This window comes from Mesoplodon mirus (genome assembly GCF_964341445.2).
Source record: "Mesoplodon mirus genome assembly, chromosome: X".
In the NCBI taxonomy this organism is placed as follows: domain Eukaryota; kingdom Metazoa; phylum Chordata; class Mammalia; order Artiodactyla; family Ziphiidae; genus Mesoplodon; species Mesoplodon mirus.
The window spans coordinates 101,910,155-101,929,108 of record NC_138981.1 but is presented as its reverse complement, the minus strand read 5'-3'; the positions used below and the strand labels follow the sequence as shown (position 1 = coordinate 101,929,108).

Genomic DNA, 18,954 nt, shown 5'->3' with positions numbered 1-18,954 from the left:
ACAGAGTAATATATGTAACCTACTAAGATAGGTATGATAATCACCTCTACACTTTCAAAACTGGCTCACTTCAAACACCAGAGAGCAAAGTAACTAACACAAACTTTGTCTGTTAACCAAAATCTTTATCTGATGAAATTATTCATATACATATACATAGGCATGCACATATAGAAAGACTATGATTTTCATACAAAATTAACATATACAAATCATTAGATTGAATATCATGTTCAATCTTCATCAAGAGCCCCTTGAATGAAGAATAGTTAGTGTATGAATGGCATACAGTAACTGAACTGAATAAGTAGCAGATAAAATCAATAAAGTCACAAAGGTCTAGAAGTACTTCTCGGCATCTTGGAAAAAAAATAACATTTTCCAAACTGTTAGTTGGCACTTACAGGTCCAGCTTTAGGAGTGTAACTTTTCTTTTACCATCTCTACCTGTTTCACTCATTTGTTGTGGTTTTTAACTTAGAAATGACATTGCCACATGGAATCCAGCATTCAAACTTTAATAGCTAATCCTGCATTGTCTCAGTTGAAGGCAAGTTGCCATCAGAAAGATGTACCTTCATCAGTTCCGGATGCATGCTCCGTTCCAAACTGGCCATGATGTTCTCGGCTTTTCCTTGGCTGCTAGTTTCATCATCTGCGAATTCATTAAAAGCAGATGTTCTAAACCATGCAGACCATTACTAATCACCTAAGCGGAATATCCTAACTATCTCTCTCTCCCACCCCAACCTCTCCTACTAGATTTATTGCAAAGAATTTTGATTATGAAAGCACAGGGAAAACTCTAATGGCTTTTGAAAATCTGCCATGAATTCCCTATCTGTTTCAGTCTGGTTATATTTCATATGTCAGAGCCCATGTAGCATCAACTCTTAAAAAAAAAAGAAAGAAAGAAAAGAAAACCCTATCAACCTCCATAGTCACTTTTAATGAAGAAGCAGGTCAACCTTCAAGATTAAGAGTGCTATATTCACGCTACACAAAGGACATTCCCATGGATTAAAGACAAGGGCTTTACCTCAATAATGAATCATTTAAAAATTCTGACCTTGTGCTGTCTCTACCGTCTCCTTTTTCTCTTGCACTAAACTGTCGGTATTGATCTGAATAATCTTTTTCAAAGTTATCAACCATTCCTCCATTTCCTGCTCAGTTTCAGCAGCCAGATAATGGCTATACTTATCTAACATCTTGAGTTCAAAAGCATGACGGCGCATTTTGGGGCACTGGAGGGGGAAAAAAAAAGACGTGTTCAGTTAGTTTAGTTGCCCTTTTAATACTAGATTTCATTAGTTTATTTACTTTTACCTCAGCTCAGCACATATGTACGTCAATACTTTCATGAAAGAATTGCTTCTTTCAACAAGGAATAGAAATTCCAAGACGATGAATGACCATGTCAAACATCTTATTTATTCCCCTCAGTACTGAGCACAGCAGTATATGCACAAAGTTGGCATAAAATACTACACGTTGAGTGAGTATTATCATTTCAGGCCTTCTGACAACCTCCACATTTGGATAATCAAACTATCACCATAAAAATAAGCAAATGCTTTACTATTTCCACCCTGCGTAAAGTTTTCCTGGCATATTCATAGATTTTCAAAATCAGCCCTTAAAAACAAGCTTAAATGTGACCTGAAATAAACCTGGTACTTGCTTTATATCACACCATAAAATGCAATATCACTATCTCATTCACTCTGCCATGCAGAATATGAAATGCATCACAGTAGCATACAAGAAGACTGTAGTTGGTTCATATTAGATTGTGGCTCTCCATAAAAATGATGGAAATGGCCCAGGCTGAATACTAGCTACAAGGAAAATAAAAGCCTCTTCCTTTCCTCAAACACGATGACACCTCTTTTATATTACCACCTTCTCTGTCATGACAAAAGAAATGACACACTCTCCCCCCTTCCCAAATACCTCAGCATTAATTTCAAGAAAGGCTCATGAATCAATAATTTTCCAGTGCATGGTCATCATTCAAGAAGGAACCAAGGAAAGTTCCTCCTTCTCATCTTCAAAGCATAGTAAAGAATGAAATGAAACTGCTGTAGCAAGTCATAAAGATTTATATATTTGAAAATATTTGGGAGGAGGGAGTCGTAAATAGAGGGGAAAGCAGAGTCTGGGAGCACCAGAAAAGGAGGTCAGTCCGGACTAGAGCTAATTGAGAAAATCTGGGAATTGTATGTGCCTTCTTCCTTTCAGTAGATAAGAAAGCTGTCATATATATATATATATATATATATATATATATATATATATATATATAAAAGAAGGCAACTTCTATTCACATAGATCTTTATATCTTTCATATTTTATGTTTTAAAGTGTTTCTTCACTTGCTCCTCATGACAATCTCATTTGATAAAGCGAGTAGATATTATTAATCCCACTTTACAGTTCTGAAAACTAAGATTCAGGTAGGTTGAGGGTGTTGAAGCAACAACTCCTGCCTTCCACTCAATGCAGTGCTCCTTCCTGTCGACCAGGCCACCCCGGCTCTGTAGTAATGGCTCCTATCACACGGTCAATCAACTTCCTATTTAATCATCTCTCTACCCTCTGCTTCCCACCCCATCAGTGCTAACCCTAATGTCCCTGCCTCCTCAGTAACTCAAATCAGCAAACATTTGTTAAGCCCCTAGTGTATGTACAACTCTGCTAATCACTATAAGGGACCCAGACATGAATATGACGTGGTCCCTGTAATCCAAAAAGGAACGTGCAGAGCTAAGTACAGTGGTAGCACAGGGGAGGTGGAGCTTAATTCCATGAGGGTGAAGAAGAACACAAAAAATGTTTCACGCCACAAGTCCCATTTGAGCCAAGTCTTAAAAGATAAGATTCAAACAGGAACAGAAGGGGAAGTATATGCCAAGCCGAGAAGCAAATGTAAGAAAGGCACATAGGCGTGAAACTCAGTGGAGTGCTTAGCCTGGTGTGACCAGAGCACAGAATGTGTTTGGGGATGCCGGGGGGATGGGGTTAGAAGGAGAGTAAGGTCAAATCACTGCAGGCCTGCAGTGCCCTGGTAAGAGATTTCGAGCTCACTCTGCAAGACAATAAATCAAGAGCCAAAAGGGTTTTTTTTTGGTTTTTTTTTAACATCTTTATTGGAGTATAATTGCTTTACAATGGTGTGTTAGTTTCTGCTTTATAACAAAGTGAATCAGTTATACATACACATATGTTCCCATATCTCTTTCCTCTTGCGTCTCCCTCCCTCCCACCCTACCTACCCCAGTGAAGGACCCCATCTACGTCTTAGGAAGCCGGATGACACATCAGAAAGCAGGAAGGTGAGACTCTAGGCAAGAGAGAATAAAAGGGGGGACCAGAGGAAGACAGTGAGAATGGAAAGAAGGTAAGAGATTCAAGAGGCACCCTGGAGCAGACTCCAAAGGACTGGGTAAGCACTTGAATAGTGGCACAGAGGGAGAGTGGGAAGTCTGAAGAGGATTCTGAATTGCTAGTATGAATGTTTTGGTGGATGCAGATGTCATTAACCAAGGCAGAAAAATACTGAGGTTCTTAATAGTTGATCAATAACCCTACCTGAACAACATCAATGCAGGCGTCCAAGTAGATGCAACCTTTAGATTCTTTTGAATTTTTCTCATCTTTATAGGAATTGAGAATATACGAACCATCAGGAAGCTGAGTTAAGTAAAAATACCGTCTCTTGAACACCTATGGGGGAAAACCCAGCAGTGACACATTTGTTATGTATACATTGCATTTGAACAAAAAACCTTGAAGGGCTTGCCACACACATTATATCTGGACAATCTTCAGACAACTTGGGGAAGTCATTAGGAATGACCATTATCTTGATTTTGTTTTAAGATGGAGAGCTTGAAGTCAAGTGGTGTACTCTCAGTCAAATATCTGGAGAAGAAGTTTTAACACTTTAAAGTTCATAAAGCACTTTTGTATCTGAATCACTATCCATTTCGCTACAGCATCCTTCTCCTGTTTAATTGCAAACCATGACTGGATTCTTATAATTTCGTTCATCTCACCACAAATCTAAGGGTGTATACACACACACACACACACACACACACACACACACACACACCCTCTGTCATATGGTTACATCTCACCTGCTCATCTTATTGCACTCATCTATGCTGCTCCAGTGTCCCCACTCCCGAGAGTCCAGCTTATAACACACTCACAGGGAAATACTGAGAGCAATTAGATGCCACCAGTTGCTGTTCAGCGCCCTGTGTGCTGAGATTTGAGTCAAAAGGCCCAATGTGATTGGGCCACGCATTTGAAATCAGGGATTCACAACAGTTAAGGAGTAGCCTGTTGCTACAACTCACAGCAAAGCCCACAGGAATGGGGAAAAGGAGGAAAAGACAGCCTGATTCATTTATTCTGCCCCTCTACTCTCCCTTAAAAGACTCTTGGGGCTTCCCTGGTGGTGCAGTGGTAGAGAGTCCGCCTCCCGATGCAGGGGACGTGGGTTCATGCCCCGGTCTGGGAAGATCCCACATGCCGCGGAGCGTCTGGGCCCGTGAGCCATGGCCGCTGAGCCTGCGTGTCCGGAGCCTGTGCTCCGCAAGGGGAGAGGCCGCAACAGTGAGAGGCCCATGTACCGAAAAAAAAAAAAAAAGACTCTTGGACCTGATGAAGGAAGTGGAAAAAGGGTTAGGGTTAGGATTCAGAGATCTCTGATGAATCTATGCTTCTTTCAGTAAGCCACAGACTGCAAGCTGTGTTCAGCATTTGTTATAGTAAAACTCCCCTGGTTAAGAGATCTAAAATCATTTCAGGGTGGGAATGGGAAGACAGACTAGGAAATAGCCTCTTGGGGATCATATTGAAGAAATGCATTCCTATGCATCTTGTCTTACTTACAGAAGTCAGCTTTAAGACCTAAGCTAGCCATTTTCAATCACCCATCTGATAACCCAGTATGATCTCTGACTATTTTAAGAACTTTAATTATGGAAAGAGTATTATTTGGCAAGATTATTCTTGAAAACTACTTAGCTCCTGGCAAAGTATCTAAAATATCAACAATTCACTTCTCCATGGCAGGAGAGTAAGCAAAATATAGAAATAGGTTAAGGGGCATTTCTTTTAAGGAAAACCAGTAAAAAGAAATCATACGCTTGTAGTTATTTTTGACTTGTTCAAATATCACTGATTTTAGAATGAATGACAAAAATATACCAGTGTGATGGGGCTTCCCTGGTGGCGCAGTGGTTGAGAGTCCGCTTGCCGATGCAGGGGACATGGGTTCGTGCCCCGGTCCAGGAAGATCCCACATGCCACAGAGTGGCTGGGCCCGTGAGCCATGGCCGCTGAGCCTGCGTGTCTGGAGCCTGTGCTCCACAACGGGAGAAGCCACAACAGTGAGAGGCCCACATACCGCAAAAAAAAAAAAAAAAAAAAAAAAAAAAAAAAAAATATATATATATATATATATATATATATATATATATATATACCAGTGTGAGGAACACCCTAACAGGTTAGACTGGTAAATGCTTACTGCTTCTATTTTAGGGAGGGGCCCTGTGGGCTATATGGTATCAACAGAAAGAAGCCCAAGAAGAAAATACCACTTTGTTTTTCAATGCCAATCAAGTAAACATTACTGCATCAGTATACAAAGACACAGAAAGTGTGTGTGTGTGTGTGTGTGTGTGTGTGATCTCATTTTACCCACATTTAAGTTTACTGCAACTATAATGAAGAAATCTAGATTCATATATAAGGAAAATGTTAATCATAACGGTGATCATATATATGTGTGTGTATATATATATATATATATTTGTTTGCCTATTTTCATGACAGTGGTTCATATCTGTTATTAAATTAATGGAACCAGAAGACCTAAAATGACATAATGAGCTGATTTCAAATGAACAAAACACCACTTTTTAGAAGTTATCACAATACTTATGTATGACAAAAATTAAAATACATTTTCCAGGCAAAAGTTAACATAAAAAAAATCACAACCAGATTAGAATCTGAACCATGATCAAATCTAAAACTCAAAGTTCATAGATTCAGTGGTACAGTCTGTAGACTCCATTGGCAGAGTCCTTAGCCAGCAACAGAGGAAGGGAAAACACAGAGCAAAACATCTGTGGCACAGAGTCAAATTATAGCCTGCAGAATTTTTTTATGTACAGCTCCCTCACCAAGCAAAGATGTTTTGTGGCAGCCGCCATTGCCAATATTAGCAAAGCACGATCATCACAATAGAGATGGAAAGGGATCTGAAATTACAGTAAATCACTTCCTGTAACATTGCAATTATGTCTAAATGTGACACTGAGATAAGGTAGCTCGTGAATCTGGGGAGAGAGCAGATGCCTGAAAGTCATACGATCTTGATTCTCACCCAGCATTCCTGCTCCCCAGCAGCGAAACTGTCCTCAAGACTCGGCTTCTCTCTGTTTCCTCACTTGTAAAATGATGGGATCAGATCAAATGATCTGTAAGATCCTCTTTTTTTTCATGATCTACAAATAATTTTATTGAAAATGAACAAATAACACAGCAGCCTTCCCAGCTGGGGGCCACACTCCCCAAGCGATTTCCTACAGGCTTAAAGCACTCAGTTTGCACAGTAAGGACATTTTAAAAAAAATCATTTCTAGAGACAGCAGACTCTGCCCCAACGACAGATCTGTAAGATCTCGAAGACGTCTTCTCATTCTAATATTCTATGATATATGTTGGGTTTCCACTTCTGGGAAGTTTTAAGGTACTTTTCAAAGAAGAAGGAGTATCCTAAATCTCATATGGAACCAAAAAGGGAAGTCAGAAACAGGACTTTTTTTAATGTTGCTATTTAGGGTACCAGTCTACGTTGTTTTTTTCCATTTCGAGAAGAAGACAACTGTTAAAATAATGACTATATAGAACAGTGGTAATTACCTTGTATCATACCTTTCATCTGAAGGCCTCAAGTCCTTTGTAACCAAGAGCTAATTCTTTTAATGTCACTTGACGATAAGCATTATTATCCACATTTTACCTAACAGCAAACTGAGAGGCCAAGACCTCACTCAAGTTCACACAGACAAGTCGATGGTAGAACTGGAATCAGAATCACAGGACAATGACAAAGAGAATCTTGCCCAAACCTTGCAATGGCTTCCCATTAAGGTTAGAATAAGACCCAAAATCCTTCCCCCATAGCCTGGGATGATGTGCAGGCTCTGGCCTTGGATTATCTCTTGGATTTTATTTCTAATTATGCTGCTCCAGCTATACTGGCTTACCTGCTGTTCCTCAAACAAAAAACCTCTTCAGGCCTTTGCACTTCATGTCCCCTTGGCCTGGAAGCCTCTTGCCCCACTTATCCACAGCTTCTTTCAGGTCTTCACTTGAATTTTACCTCCTCCGAGAAGCCTTCTATGACTACCTGCCCTCATGGCGGCACCTTATTTTATCTTTTTCATAGAATGATCACTATCCAAATATATCTTATTCATCTATCTATTTATTTATTTGCTGTCTGCCTCTTTTAAACCGTTAAGGTCCAAGTCTCATCCACTGTTGCTGTAGCCCCAGTACCTGTAACAGCGCCTGGAAAGCAATAAAATTTTGCAAAATGAACGAGGAATGAATGAATAATTCATTCTCCAGTACAGATTCTCCAGCGGTTTCATCGAGTAGAAGGGTGTTTCTCTGTAACGCCCATATTCTTTTTCCTCCTCCACACCTTTATTATTTCTCCTAGATGGTGAACACAGCTGAAAATTCCCCACCGTACTCAGTGGGAGGCATGCTTCCTAATGAGTGGCCCACTCAGACCACCCAGAAGAATAAAATAGAGAGTTAGCCAAAGGAGATAATTCTCTGGGAACGGGTCCTGCCAAGTCTCCTGAAGGTCCTGAGCTGTCTGGATGACAACCTTTTGAACACTTACCATATGACCCTTTCTGGAGCAGGAACAAAGGCCTTTTGTCACTCGGCTGAATCAAAGATGGAAGGCCAGAAAGTTTGAGCGCCTAGCATCCTCAAAATGAGGACAGCCTTTTATCATTTTATATAACAAATCTCAAAGGTGTTTACCTACGTGTGTTCCCTAGAGGGTAATTATTTACTGCTAAATTCTATGAACCAGGAGCCCTGAGAAAGGATGGTCTGAAGGCTTTGGCAAAGTAGGTGGGCCAGGAGTAATGTAGAAATGGGGCGGGGGAAACGTACGTGACATGTCTCAGACAGAACAGGAAAAAAGAGGCAGCGAGGAAAAGGAGAAAGCAGGAGAGCAGGAGACACACTGGGTCTCAGAGCTGTTCGAAGCAAACATGAAAGAAACAATGGGGGAAGAAAACCCCATGACTTATCAGAAAATTGAACTGCAGTTAATTATACCAGAATGTCAGGAACGTCATCCTGCTGAATACCCCTACCAGTAGGATGGCAACCTAATATATCACTCATCACTCTCCACTGTATCATATTACAGTCCTACCAAGTTTTAATATATTATATAGGTCTACTGTCTGGGAGACTGGTTAAAAATCAAATAGCTTTTCTTTGATAATTCTATCATACCTAGGCACTGGAGATTTTTTAACTATTTAGTTTGAAGCAAAGCCTAAAAGGAGGGGTCTACAATCCACCCTTCTCATTAGAGACAAATTAATTTATCTTTCTTAGAGCATGTCATGGTCCTGCTCAAATTCCCAATGACCCTCAGTTACCCACATGGTGAGGCTCCCATGCCTGATCTGGTATTCAAGGTGCTCTCACAATCCTACTAATAATATAAAATAATAACAATCTGTGACATCTGTGGAGTGCCTACTACGTTACAGTTTCTGGCTAAGTGCTTTTCTCATATTACATCAGTGAATCCTCATAATGACCTCGTGTGGTAATTACTGTTATCATCTCCATGCTACAGAGGAGAAACTGAGGCACGGGGCAATACCAAAGGACCAAATCAACTCCATCTCCCATGACTACCCAACTAAACCTAACACACTTGTCCTGTACACACTGCCTGCCACACTCACCTCCTTTCTGATTCCCTTCCTTGGAGGCCCCACCTCCTTCAAGAAGCCTTCTCTGACTCCAGATCACAGTGATCTGGACTCATATAGCACTGGGTCTCTGTACCACCTTGAAACAATACATTATCATTGTGTGTCTCATCTCCCCAAACAGGTTTAAACTCTACATGTTACACCTCTCTTTCTCTCTACCCTCCACAGTGCCAACACCTTGTACTAATAAGGTATTCAAGATATATTTGGTGATGATGAACTCACTGATTCCTAATATTGTCTGGCCCATAAGAAGCCCCTAATAAACGGTTTTAAACAGTCACCAATGAATGAGGGAAAAGTAAACATAAAAAAAGCAAATTAGTGAGAAATCCCTTACCCGGTAAAATGAGTGCAATCCGTTTGTTAGCTGTGAGAGATGGACTAGGAGACTTGAGCATACAGTGTATTCATATATCAAAAATAAAAGATTTCCTCTTCTCTTTGTTCCAGTAAACATAGTGACCTTGGCCTCCCAGCAATTATTTTCATATCATCTGTGATTTCTTAGGTAAAATCCTCTCTTGATTTGTTGTTCTCCCAACTGCAGAAGGCCAAAACCCCTTCCGTAACAGTCAAAGAATAAGTGAGAACTTTTAGACTCTGGATACATAACAAATGGCTCTATTTTGTGCAAAGAAGAAAAAAAGAAAAAAGAAAGGAGGAGAGAGAAAGAAAGAGAAAGAAGGAAAGAAAGGAGGGAAGGAAGGAGGGAAGGGAGGGAGGGAGGGAGGGAGGCAGGAGAGTAGGGCACCAGAAGTGAGCCATACATCAAGCAGTTGAACTTGCAACCCTGATAACATACCCAGACACTTCAGTGTTTAATTGCTAAGAACGGAGAGGAGGGAGCTTGAGGAATGTGACCAAATTGAGCCAAGAAGATGCATAAAGGTGGGTGTCCCAATGGGTTGGCCAAGAATCTATAGCAGATTTTTTTTTAAATGAAAAACCACAGTCAAGATCAGATTCTTCCATACTCCATACATCACTATACCCCTTAGGAAAAACAGTTCTAAATACCACGGGAAGGTCATGTCCAATATCAGAGCTATCTAGTCCACACTACATTCCTTCACGGATATGGAGAGAAGCTGAGAAAAGCAGATGTCTCTAGCAGCTACTTGGGAAAGAGAGCATGGAGGTTTCTTTTAGGACTGGAGTTTCTGCCTGAGGGACCGTTTATTCTCTATGCTATCTAAAACTTCTCTCTAAGACTTTCCCAGGAGCTGAAGAGTGGCAGTGGGGCGTGTTCTCATTATCTAGAAGGTACAAATTGGGGAAATTAATCACCTATGACAAGGCTTGTCTTGTTTTAACATGAACGCCAAGAACAAAGCAATTATGAGCTGAGTAAGCTGGTCACCGTGCCCAGACAACCAACAGAGCTTCTGCGAGAACTGCGTGTGGCCAACAGCCACTGCCGTGAAAGGACATGCTCGGGCACTGAGAACTGTGACTTGGAGAGTGACACACATCATTAGCAGCTCTCCTGTAGCCTGGGTTCCTTGCGGCGAGTTCTCAGCCAGTAATGGGGAAGCTCAGCAAGCACTTCTGGGAAAATAATGACAACTGCAGAAAACGGTGCAGACTATATCTAAACTGACCTAGCTGGTGGGGAAAATACAAAGGTTTATTCCATAAATATGGGGTCTTCCAATCTTCCAATATGAAGAACTCAGCTTAGTTCCTTCTCCAGCCCCTTTTCCCGTCACCATCGACTTGAATGTTCTTGCAAACTGTCTGGCAGGTAGTTAGGGAGGTTGAACTTTCTAAAGCAGCCCAAATACAAATTACTCTGGCTACATTATTCACATCGCATCACAGGGCATGTGGTTGCTTTCTCAAAAGAACTTATAGGGTAGGAGTCTTCTGATTTCCTTTTATCTGCTGGACATTGTGGAGTCTTTTCTAACCCCCTTTCCTCCATTTTTTTCTTTCTAACCTCTCATGATTCTCTCTCTTCCTTCCTGGCTATTAGATTGCCTTATTTCTGAGAGTCAAAAGGGCCAGGAAAAGGATTCAGACTTGTTGATAAAAAACAGTGTAAAGTGGTCATGCATGATTTCAAACTTTCCAAAGGACTGATTCTACATAGTTTTGAAAATCCAGAAATTTTTAAGTGAATAAAGATCTGTAAACTTACACCTCACTCTAAAAGACACTGAGCTGCCCTGCTTTAATCCTGTCATCCCCAGAAGGATCTGCAGGCCGGTGTCAAACCATAGCGCATCAAAGAAGTGCAGATAAAATAGGAGGGAAGGCACATGGCTCCCGTAGGCCGTTACTTGCCAATGAGTCATGATTAATACCCAGATCCTTCTGCTGTAGCTTTCCGGTTAGTCTGCTGTGTATTTGCAGGGGCTGTCAACACTTGAATTTCCGAATAGAAACGGTTCTTTGCTCTCAACTCTGTGAGCTCTAGCCCTGTGGTGCTCATTGTTGAAGCCAGCAAAGCTTGTCATCAGTGTGGGCTGGAGTTCCTTGCAGGCAGGGAACTCTGGATGCACCAAAGGTAAAACTGCCACCACGATCAGGAAAGTGACTCAGCCAACAGCATACGTGAATCATCTTCCCATTTGCTTAGGAGAGGCATTAATACGCTTCACTTCAAAGACTTACATGGCAGAAACAGATATGCAGAATTTTTCCTTTCAGAATGTCTGCTGAACTTTGCAGCCCTTTACTGCAGTTCTTCTGTCTATGCCTGAGCCAATCCAGGCCTGAAGCAGGAAGAATGTGTACGATCCCCCATCCTGTGCAGGGCACCTAGGGATACAAGCCTGAGGCCTCCAGTGCACCTCAGTTCATGGGCCTGGATTTCTGCTTTGGCCCTCGCTCCAATCTCCAGCCTGACAACTACGAAACTGCCACCCATGCCCAATCCTCCCCCTGCCATGCTCCATACTCACATGCCCTCTGTTTATATAGGGAGAGATAGCACAGTAAACGCTGCAAGTTTCCACAAATTTCAACGATGCTCAACTAAGTAAGAGTTAAAACATAGTTCTTATAGGAAAAAAAATATCCTGGCAAAATCCCTGACGCCTTTAACTGAATCTGGCTGGACCTCCTGGAGGTAATACCAGAAGAACATAGGGTGTATTTTCAGCTCCCAGAAATCCAAAATGGAGAGCCACAATCCATAATAAAGAATAGCTGGGATAAATGAAATCCATCACCAGAGACAATTCCCAAAGCTCATTAACGGCCTTTATATTTCAAATTATTCCTCACACATTTTTTTTAAAGAACTGTGTAGCACACGTGACCAAACTGGCTTACTCTTCTCCTTCCTCTGCCTTCTGTTTGGTAGAGGTTTTAAAAGAAATAAGTGTTTTTATGTTATGTGAATTATATGTCACTTTAAAAAAAAAGAAGAAAGAAGCGGCCAAAATATGAACAGCTGGGGATAAAAAAGAGGAAAAGCAAAGAGCCTAGCTCAGCAGCAGCAGAGCAACGATTAGCTGGAAACAAGCAGCAGCTGTCCCCTTCAGCCAGGCCACGTGGTCACCAGGTTGCCTCGGACCCACCCCCCCACCCCCCAATTCATGAATTTATGGTTCCTGCCTGGCCTTTGTAAGCAGTGGAGTTTGCAGTCTCAGGGGTAGACAATACAAAAGCTAAACAATCAATCTTTGACTAACTGATTGAATTGCTTTTCTATTTCTGTTGTAACAAATTACCACAAACTTAGAGGCTGAAAACAACATAAATGTATTATCTGACAGTTCTGGAGGTTAGAAGTCTGACATGGATCTCACTGGGCTAAAATCAAGGTTAGAGCAGAGCTGTGTTCCTTCCCGGGGGCTCTAGGGGAGAATCCACTTCCTTGTCTTTTCCAGCTTCCATTTCTTGGCCCTTTCTCCATCTTCAAAGCCGCTAACACAGCGTCTCTCTCTGACCCTGCTTCTGACCTCACATCTCTTTCCCCAACTCTGCTCTTCTGCTTCCGTCTTCCGGTTTAAAAGGACCGTGATGATTACATTGGATAATCCAGGCTAACCTCCCCACCAGCTGATTAGTGATTTTAACTCCCCTTTGCCATGTAAGGGAACATTTACAGATTCCCGGGATTAGGAATGGACACCTTTGCATGGGGGTCTTTATTCTGCCTACTGTATTAACCAATCTGTAGTTCACAAATTATGAAAGAAAATTTAAAGCATGCACTTTTTACAGACAACTGTATTTTGATTTATAATATATGAACTCCTCAAAAAGTTATATGTAAAGCAAATTATAATTTAAAGTCATTAGAATAACTCACTATTGGAAGGAATCCTGTGAATTGTTTTGTAAAGATATTAACTTCCTAATGTCTTGCTTTAGGAATCCTGATTGCCATACATTATATTTACTTAATGTTGAACTAAAACTTAAGTATGGGTAAAGCATTTTAATATTTTGAGAAGGTTAGGGGAAGGGAGTGCAGTCAAAAACCACAGAAGCATTTTCTAACAAACTGCCCAGAATTTTCACCTTCACACATGCACTTCGGAACCCGATAACTCTGATAGGTAATACGATAAACGCTTGAGTCTCACTCACTCAGCTAGGAAGCATCAACAGTGTGCTGATTAAGATCATAGGCTCAGGCATCAGCCTTCCTCGGTTCAAATCCCACCTCTGAAAACTCGAAGCTATACGACCTTGGGTTAATCACTGAATTTCTTTGTGCCTCACTTTCCACATTTGTCAACCAAGAATAATAATAATACCTGTGTCTTAGGGCTGCCGTGAGGATTAAAAGAGATACAGAATATGGGCTTCCCTGGTGGCGCAGTGGTTGAGAGTCCGCCTGCCGATGCAGGGGACGTGGGTTCGTGCCCCAGTCCGGGAGGATCCCACGTACCGCGGAGCGGCTGGGCCCGTGGGCCATGGCCGCTGAGCCTGCGCATCCGGGGCCTGTGCTCCGCAACGGGAGAGGCCACAAGGTGAGAGGCCCATGTACCGCAAAAAAAAAAAAAAAAAAAAAAAAAAGAGAGATACAGAATATGAAACATTCTGCATGGTGCCTGGCACATATTAAGTCATCAGTAAGTGGATTTTCTTATCCTCACCACGTGCCAAGGCCCAGGCTTAGGTGCAGGAGACATATAGGAAGCATCCTACCACTTGGATTCGTTATTTTCAGGGCTTGAAAATGAAAGTGAGAACAGGACATGACCACTAAATGGAAAGCAGCAGGCAAAATATTAAATTAAGGTAAAATTTGAGTCTCCCCTTGGTAGACAACCATGGTTTCTGCTTGCAGGCTGTGTGAAAGATAGCATGACCTTTAATACTTAATGGAAGTGTGAATCATCTTCGGCAAACCACATGATGTTCTACTGAATATCTGAAAGGACAGTTATATTTGGTATCAGAGAATAATTTGGTTTTCTGCTCAGAATCTTCAAGTAGCTTGTTAGTTTTACCTTCGGATTTTAATAGCTCTCCACAGCCTCCCGAACAAAAGCCAACCTCATGTCCGAGGCACTCAAGGCCACGCACAAACCCCCTACACAAACTCGCTATTCTGGCCAAACTACAGAAGTCTCTAGTTCTGACAGCACTAAGGTAACGCTTGGTATAGTAGTTAATTTGGTATGTTTCTTATCTAGTCTGGAGGCTTTTGGAGGCCAGGGATCCCATCTTGGCGGGCCATATGCTCCCCACAGTGAACAGCGTATAATAAGCACCTAATTAATATCTGCTAAAGAAAGAGAGTACCCTATTTTTCTACTCATTAACATTCATTTCCACACAGGAACCTTGGATGCCTTTTTTGTTTCAAAGCTATTTTCTTCATTCAACTGACAGCCTCCTTTTGAAACATCCTGATTCAGAAGATAATAATTACATTTCTTTAAAAAGGTGTACTTCTAAATTTATCCTGAGGTTTCAGAGTTCTTAAATTCCATACATTTGTGAGAATCCTCTCACTAAAGATTTTTTTTTTTTTTTGCTAGGGCTCCTTGTAAGGAATTCTGAAGAAGAAATATTGTTTCCAGACAGGCTAGTCATGGCAATATCCTTAAAATGATGAAATAATATAATAACTACTTCTTACCTTCATGGTAACCGTGATGGTGCTATTTACATTGGCTTTATGCAACCAGCCTTGTTTTATCACACCGCCCTTCTGAGAACATAAAGATGAGGAATCCTGAAATAGAGCGAAAACCATCAGTAAAACAGCAGCTGGCCTGGCATCTAATCAAACAGTTGGGGGGCACGAACTAGGCCCTGCCTCACTTTCCAAAGCATAAAGTTCCCCCTACCCCCGCCCCCTACCGTGAAGATGCCTGATTAAACTTGAAATTGTTAACTACAGGATGAAAGGCTCTGTGCCGTGCACACAGTAGGCACTCAGTATTTACTGGATCGTATGGACTGTCTTCTGGGAAAGTTTTCTGCATTACATAAACAGTCAAACTGCACCTCAAAATGTCACAGACATCCGGGCCATCTGTCCCAAGAGGGATCTATCAGGCAGGAGAGTCCAGATGAATCACCATGCCACATGCCCAGTGCGGGAAAAGCAACTCTACAAGCACGTCCCACAGGTGGGAAAACATGTTTATACACACATCACAGCCCATTTCACTTGATTTTTCCTAAGCTCCATTTGGAAATGCAACAATTAAAAAAAATTTTTTAAAGACACTCGTCAGCTTGAAAGCTGGCCCCAGATCATTCAAAAACAATTCTTTCCCTCATCTTTTCTCAGGGAAATCTCTCAGCAGAAGTGATCTTGAAGAAACCAGCACAGTTGCCCCCATCTTTACCTCATCCTTCTCACAGTCCTCATCAATCTCAAATACATGATTGGGAATCTTTTCTGGTCGCAGAGATTTGCTGAAAATACAAGAGAGTTATCTTAGACACTAAGCAGAACAGACCAAAAAAAAAGCAAGATGAGTAGACTTCTCTCTTTCACAACCAAGGAAACGCCAAGACATAAGAAGGAGAAATTGTTTTCTCCTTTCCAAAGTCAGATTCTCCCCTCTGACTAAACTTGCATTACCTTTTGTAAAAGGACTCCCACATGTGCAGCCAGCAGCAAAGATGTAACTAAGCCCAAATTGCAGAAATTGCAAGGAATGTGTGCCAGAGCTGTCACTGGTGGTGGGACCTTATCTTTCCCAGGCCTAAAAGCAACATCAGGTCATTCGGGCTCTTCCGTCTGTTTGCTGTATGACCCTGGAGTGATCATCTTAGGACTCAGCTTTAGAGGACATCTTCAAGACTCAGTTTTCTCGTCTGGGAAAGTGCCTTGAAAACTACAAAAGGCTACATCAAGTCTTATTTCTCTAAAACATCTCCTGTATGATATCCTGTGAGGTTAATAGTATTATGGGGAGAAAAGTGAGGGCTCAAGCGACTGAGTGACTAGCCCAAGGTCATCCAGCTAGGAAGTGGTAGAAATACGATTTGAACCCTGACAGTCTGGGTCTTGGGCCAGGGTGCTCACGGCTGCCCTTCAACGCAACTCAAAGAGATGTACTTTTCTTTTCTTTTTTTTTTATTAGTTTCTGCTTTATAACAAAGTGAATCAGTCATACATATACATCTGTTACCACATCCCTTCCCTCTTGTGTCTCCCTCCCTCCCACCCTCCCTATCCCACCCCTCCAGGCGGTCACAAAGCACCGAGCTGATGAGATGTACTTTTGTCAAGAGATGTCTGGGGCCATCAAACTGAGCCAAATGTCTTCTAGCTTTTTCACTGACAGCACTAGAAAATGCTCACTACATTATCCAGAATCAAAGAAAGACGATTTTACGGTCAATATAGATGTACCAAAGCCAAAAAGTGAACTCGTCCATTTTGGAAAAAATTTCAATGAGCAAAGTTAAAATATATCCAATTACCCAAAATACATTTACCAAACATGCTGGGTGTTTGAGGTTTTGCTTTATTATATGTTATAATGGAGAAGCTTCACAAATGGTTTGAAAAAAGGTAAAATGTTTAATAACTCTCCTCTTGAAAGTTTCCCTTAAATTCTAAACTTACCATGGCAACATTCGAAAGTCCCCAGAGAAGTCTTCATACTTGTAGTTTACCACATGCCAATCTGTGCTATAAGTTTTAATACACTGAAAGAAAATAAGAATCTTTAATTTGAAATGTAGGAAAAGTACATGTATATCTGCTTTTTTTATGTCTGGTAATAGGCTGACAGACTTTTAAAAATCATTTGGGGAATGTTGGTAGTGGGATCTTCCTTTGGGGATTAACCGTGTCTTCCTAAACCAGTTGGTGGCAATAAATACCAATTCACATGTTCTCTTGGACACTCTGACTCCAAGTCCAAAGAGTATTCAAATAAAAAAAAAAAGACTAAGAGGACTTCCCTGGTGGTCCAGTGGTTAAGACTTCACGCTCCCAATGCAGGGGGCCCGGGTTCGATCCCTGGTCAGGGAACTAGATCCCACATGCCGCAACTAAGAGCGCGCATGCCGCAACTACAGATCCCGCATGCCGCAAGAAAGATCCTGCATGCCAGCAACTAAGACCCGGCGCAGCCACATAAATAAATAAACAAATAAATAAAAGTAAACAATGTCCTTTGCCTTCTAAAAAAAAGACTATGAATACAAGCTACTTGTGAAAGTATTTAAATTGTATCCTCTATATCACATCATATAGACTTGTTATGTAGGTCAGTTAAGTTCTTGTCATTTTATTTTCCATTTACACTAAAGAAAGAGTATTTTACTTTTTTAATTTTTAAATTAATTTTATTGGAGTATGGTTGCTTTACAATGTTGTGTTAGCCTCCACTGCAGAGCAAAATGAATCAGCCATACACATACAGATATCCCCAGGAAAGAGTATTTTAAATACAGTATATTTAAAATGAATGAATGATGAATTTTCTTCTGTGGCCTTTGAGCCTCTTACCTCTTTGACAAACAAACTCTGGGCCCTCTTCTCACCGTCTTCCGGTACAGTGGACTGCATCGTTCTGCGTTGACGACTTATCACCGAGATCTAGAAGACAAAGAACATCCTCGCTCTACGAACCGCCTTGAAAAAATGCAGTTTTGTTCTTTAAAGAAGTGCTTGTGAACTCACAGATATATCTTCCATGGGAAACATAAGCAGATCTCGGAGGGGGTCGCTGTAAATCTGGGTTTTTCTTTGGGTGATAACATTCTCATAGTCCAAGGGCTCAACAACTTTGGTCTTTTCCTTAATGAGAGACGAAAAGAAAGTTAATACCGTCAAACTCACGAGAGAGTACTTCCTCCTCGTCATGTGTCAAAGATACATTATTTCACCAAAGAAGGGATTATTGATACTCAGCAATTAAAGGAGACGCTTCTATGAGGGAAATATTCTCCATAATTAGACCCACACACCAAATACATACATATAAACACAGATCTCTCTGCTAAACACAAGAGTTCAGGAGAGACAGCCCTATACTCTGCTTATCTGTGTGCCTCCCAACAATTTATTGAATTTAAGGCAAAACAAAAAGTGGCATATATGGAAACCCGTCAGTTGATGTTTACTGAGTATGCACTATTCACTGGGTAACTAAAGGCGAGAAAGTATCAACATTCCTGTGCCTACTTGGTACCAGGCACGCTGTCCAAAGGATGTCTCAAGTTTCCAAATAGCTGGGGCAGGCATGGGTACTGGAGATGCTTGATCCAATGGGCAGGGCATGAAAGGATGAGGTTCCAAGTGGCAAAGTCAGGGGATCCCTGTGGGACTTCCAGGTGACCCGGCCATTGATCATAGGGCCACAGCCCGAGGCCAAGGTTACAAGGAGCAGGGTTAGTGACCCTGAGAAATCCAGGATGTGACTGACTTAATAAGAGTGATAACAGCATTTACTGAGCCTTTTCTAGATACCAGGCACCGTGCCAAGTGCTTTAT

General features: G+C 41.4%; 1 protein-coding gene across 2 annotated transcripts in view; it reads right to left on the bottom strand.

Moving 5' to 3' along the window:
• DOCK11 (dedicator of cytokinesis 11) overlaps positions 1 to 18,954 on the bottom strand; it is a 201,390-nt gene that overhangs the window by 142,391 nt on the left and 40,045 nt on the right. For both annotated transcript variants that reach the window (XM_082610835.1, XM_082610836.1), the window contains exons 2-9: positions 18,142 to 18,258; positions 17,968 to 18,057; positions 17,077 to 17,159; positions 15,845 to 15,914; positions 15,127 to 15,222; positions 3,595 to 3,729; positions 1,070 to 1,247; positions 576 to 655 (exon numbers count right to left, since the gene is read on the bottom strand). In XM_082610835.1, coding sequence (XP_082466961.1) covers positions 576 to 655; positions 1,070 to 1,247; positions 3,595 to 3,729; positions 15,127 to 15,222; positions 15,845 to 15,914; positions 17,077 to 17,159; positions 17,968 to 18,057; positions 18,142 to 18,258 — 849 coding nt within the window. The remainder of the gene's footprint in view (positions 1 to 575; positions 656 to 1,069; positions 1,248 to 3,594; positions 3,730 to 15,126; positions 15,223 to 15,844; positions 15,915 to 17,076; positions 17,160 to 17,967; positions 18,058 to 18,141; positions 18,259 to 18,954) is intronic.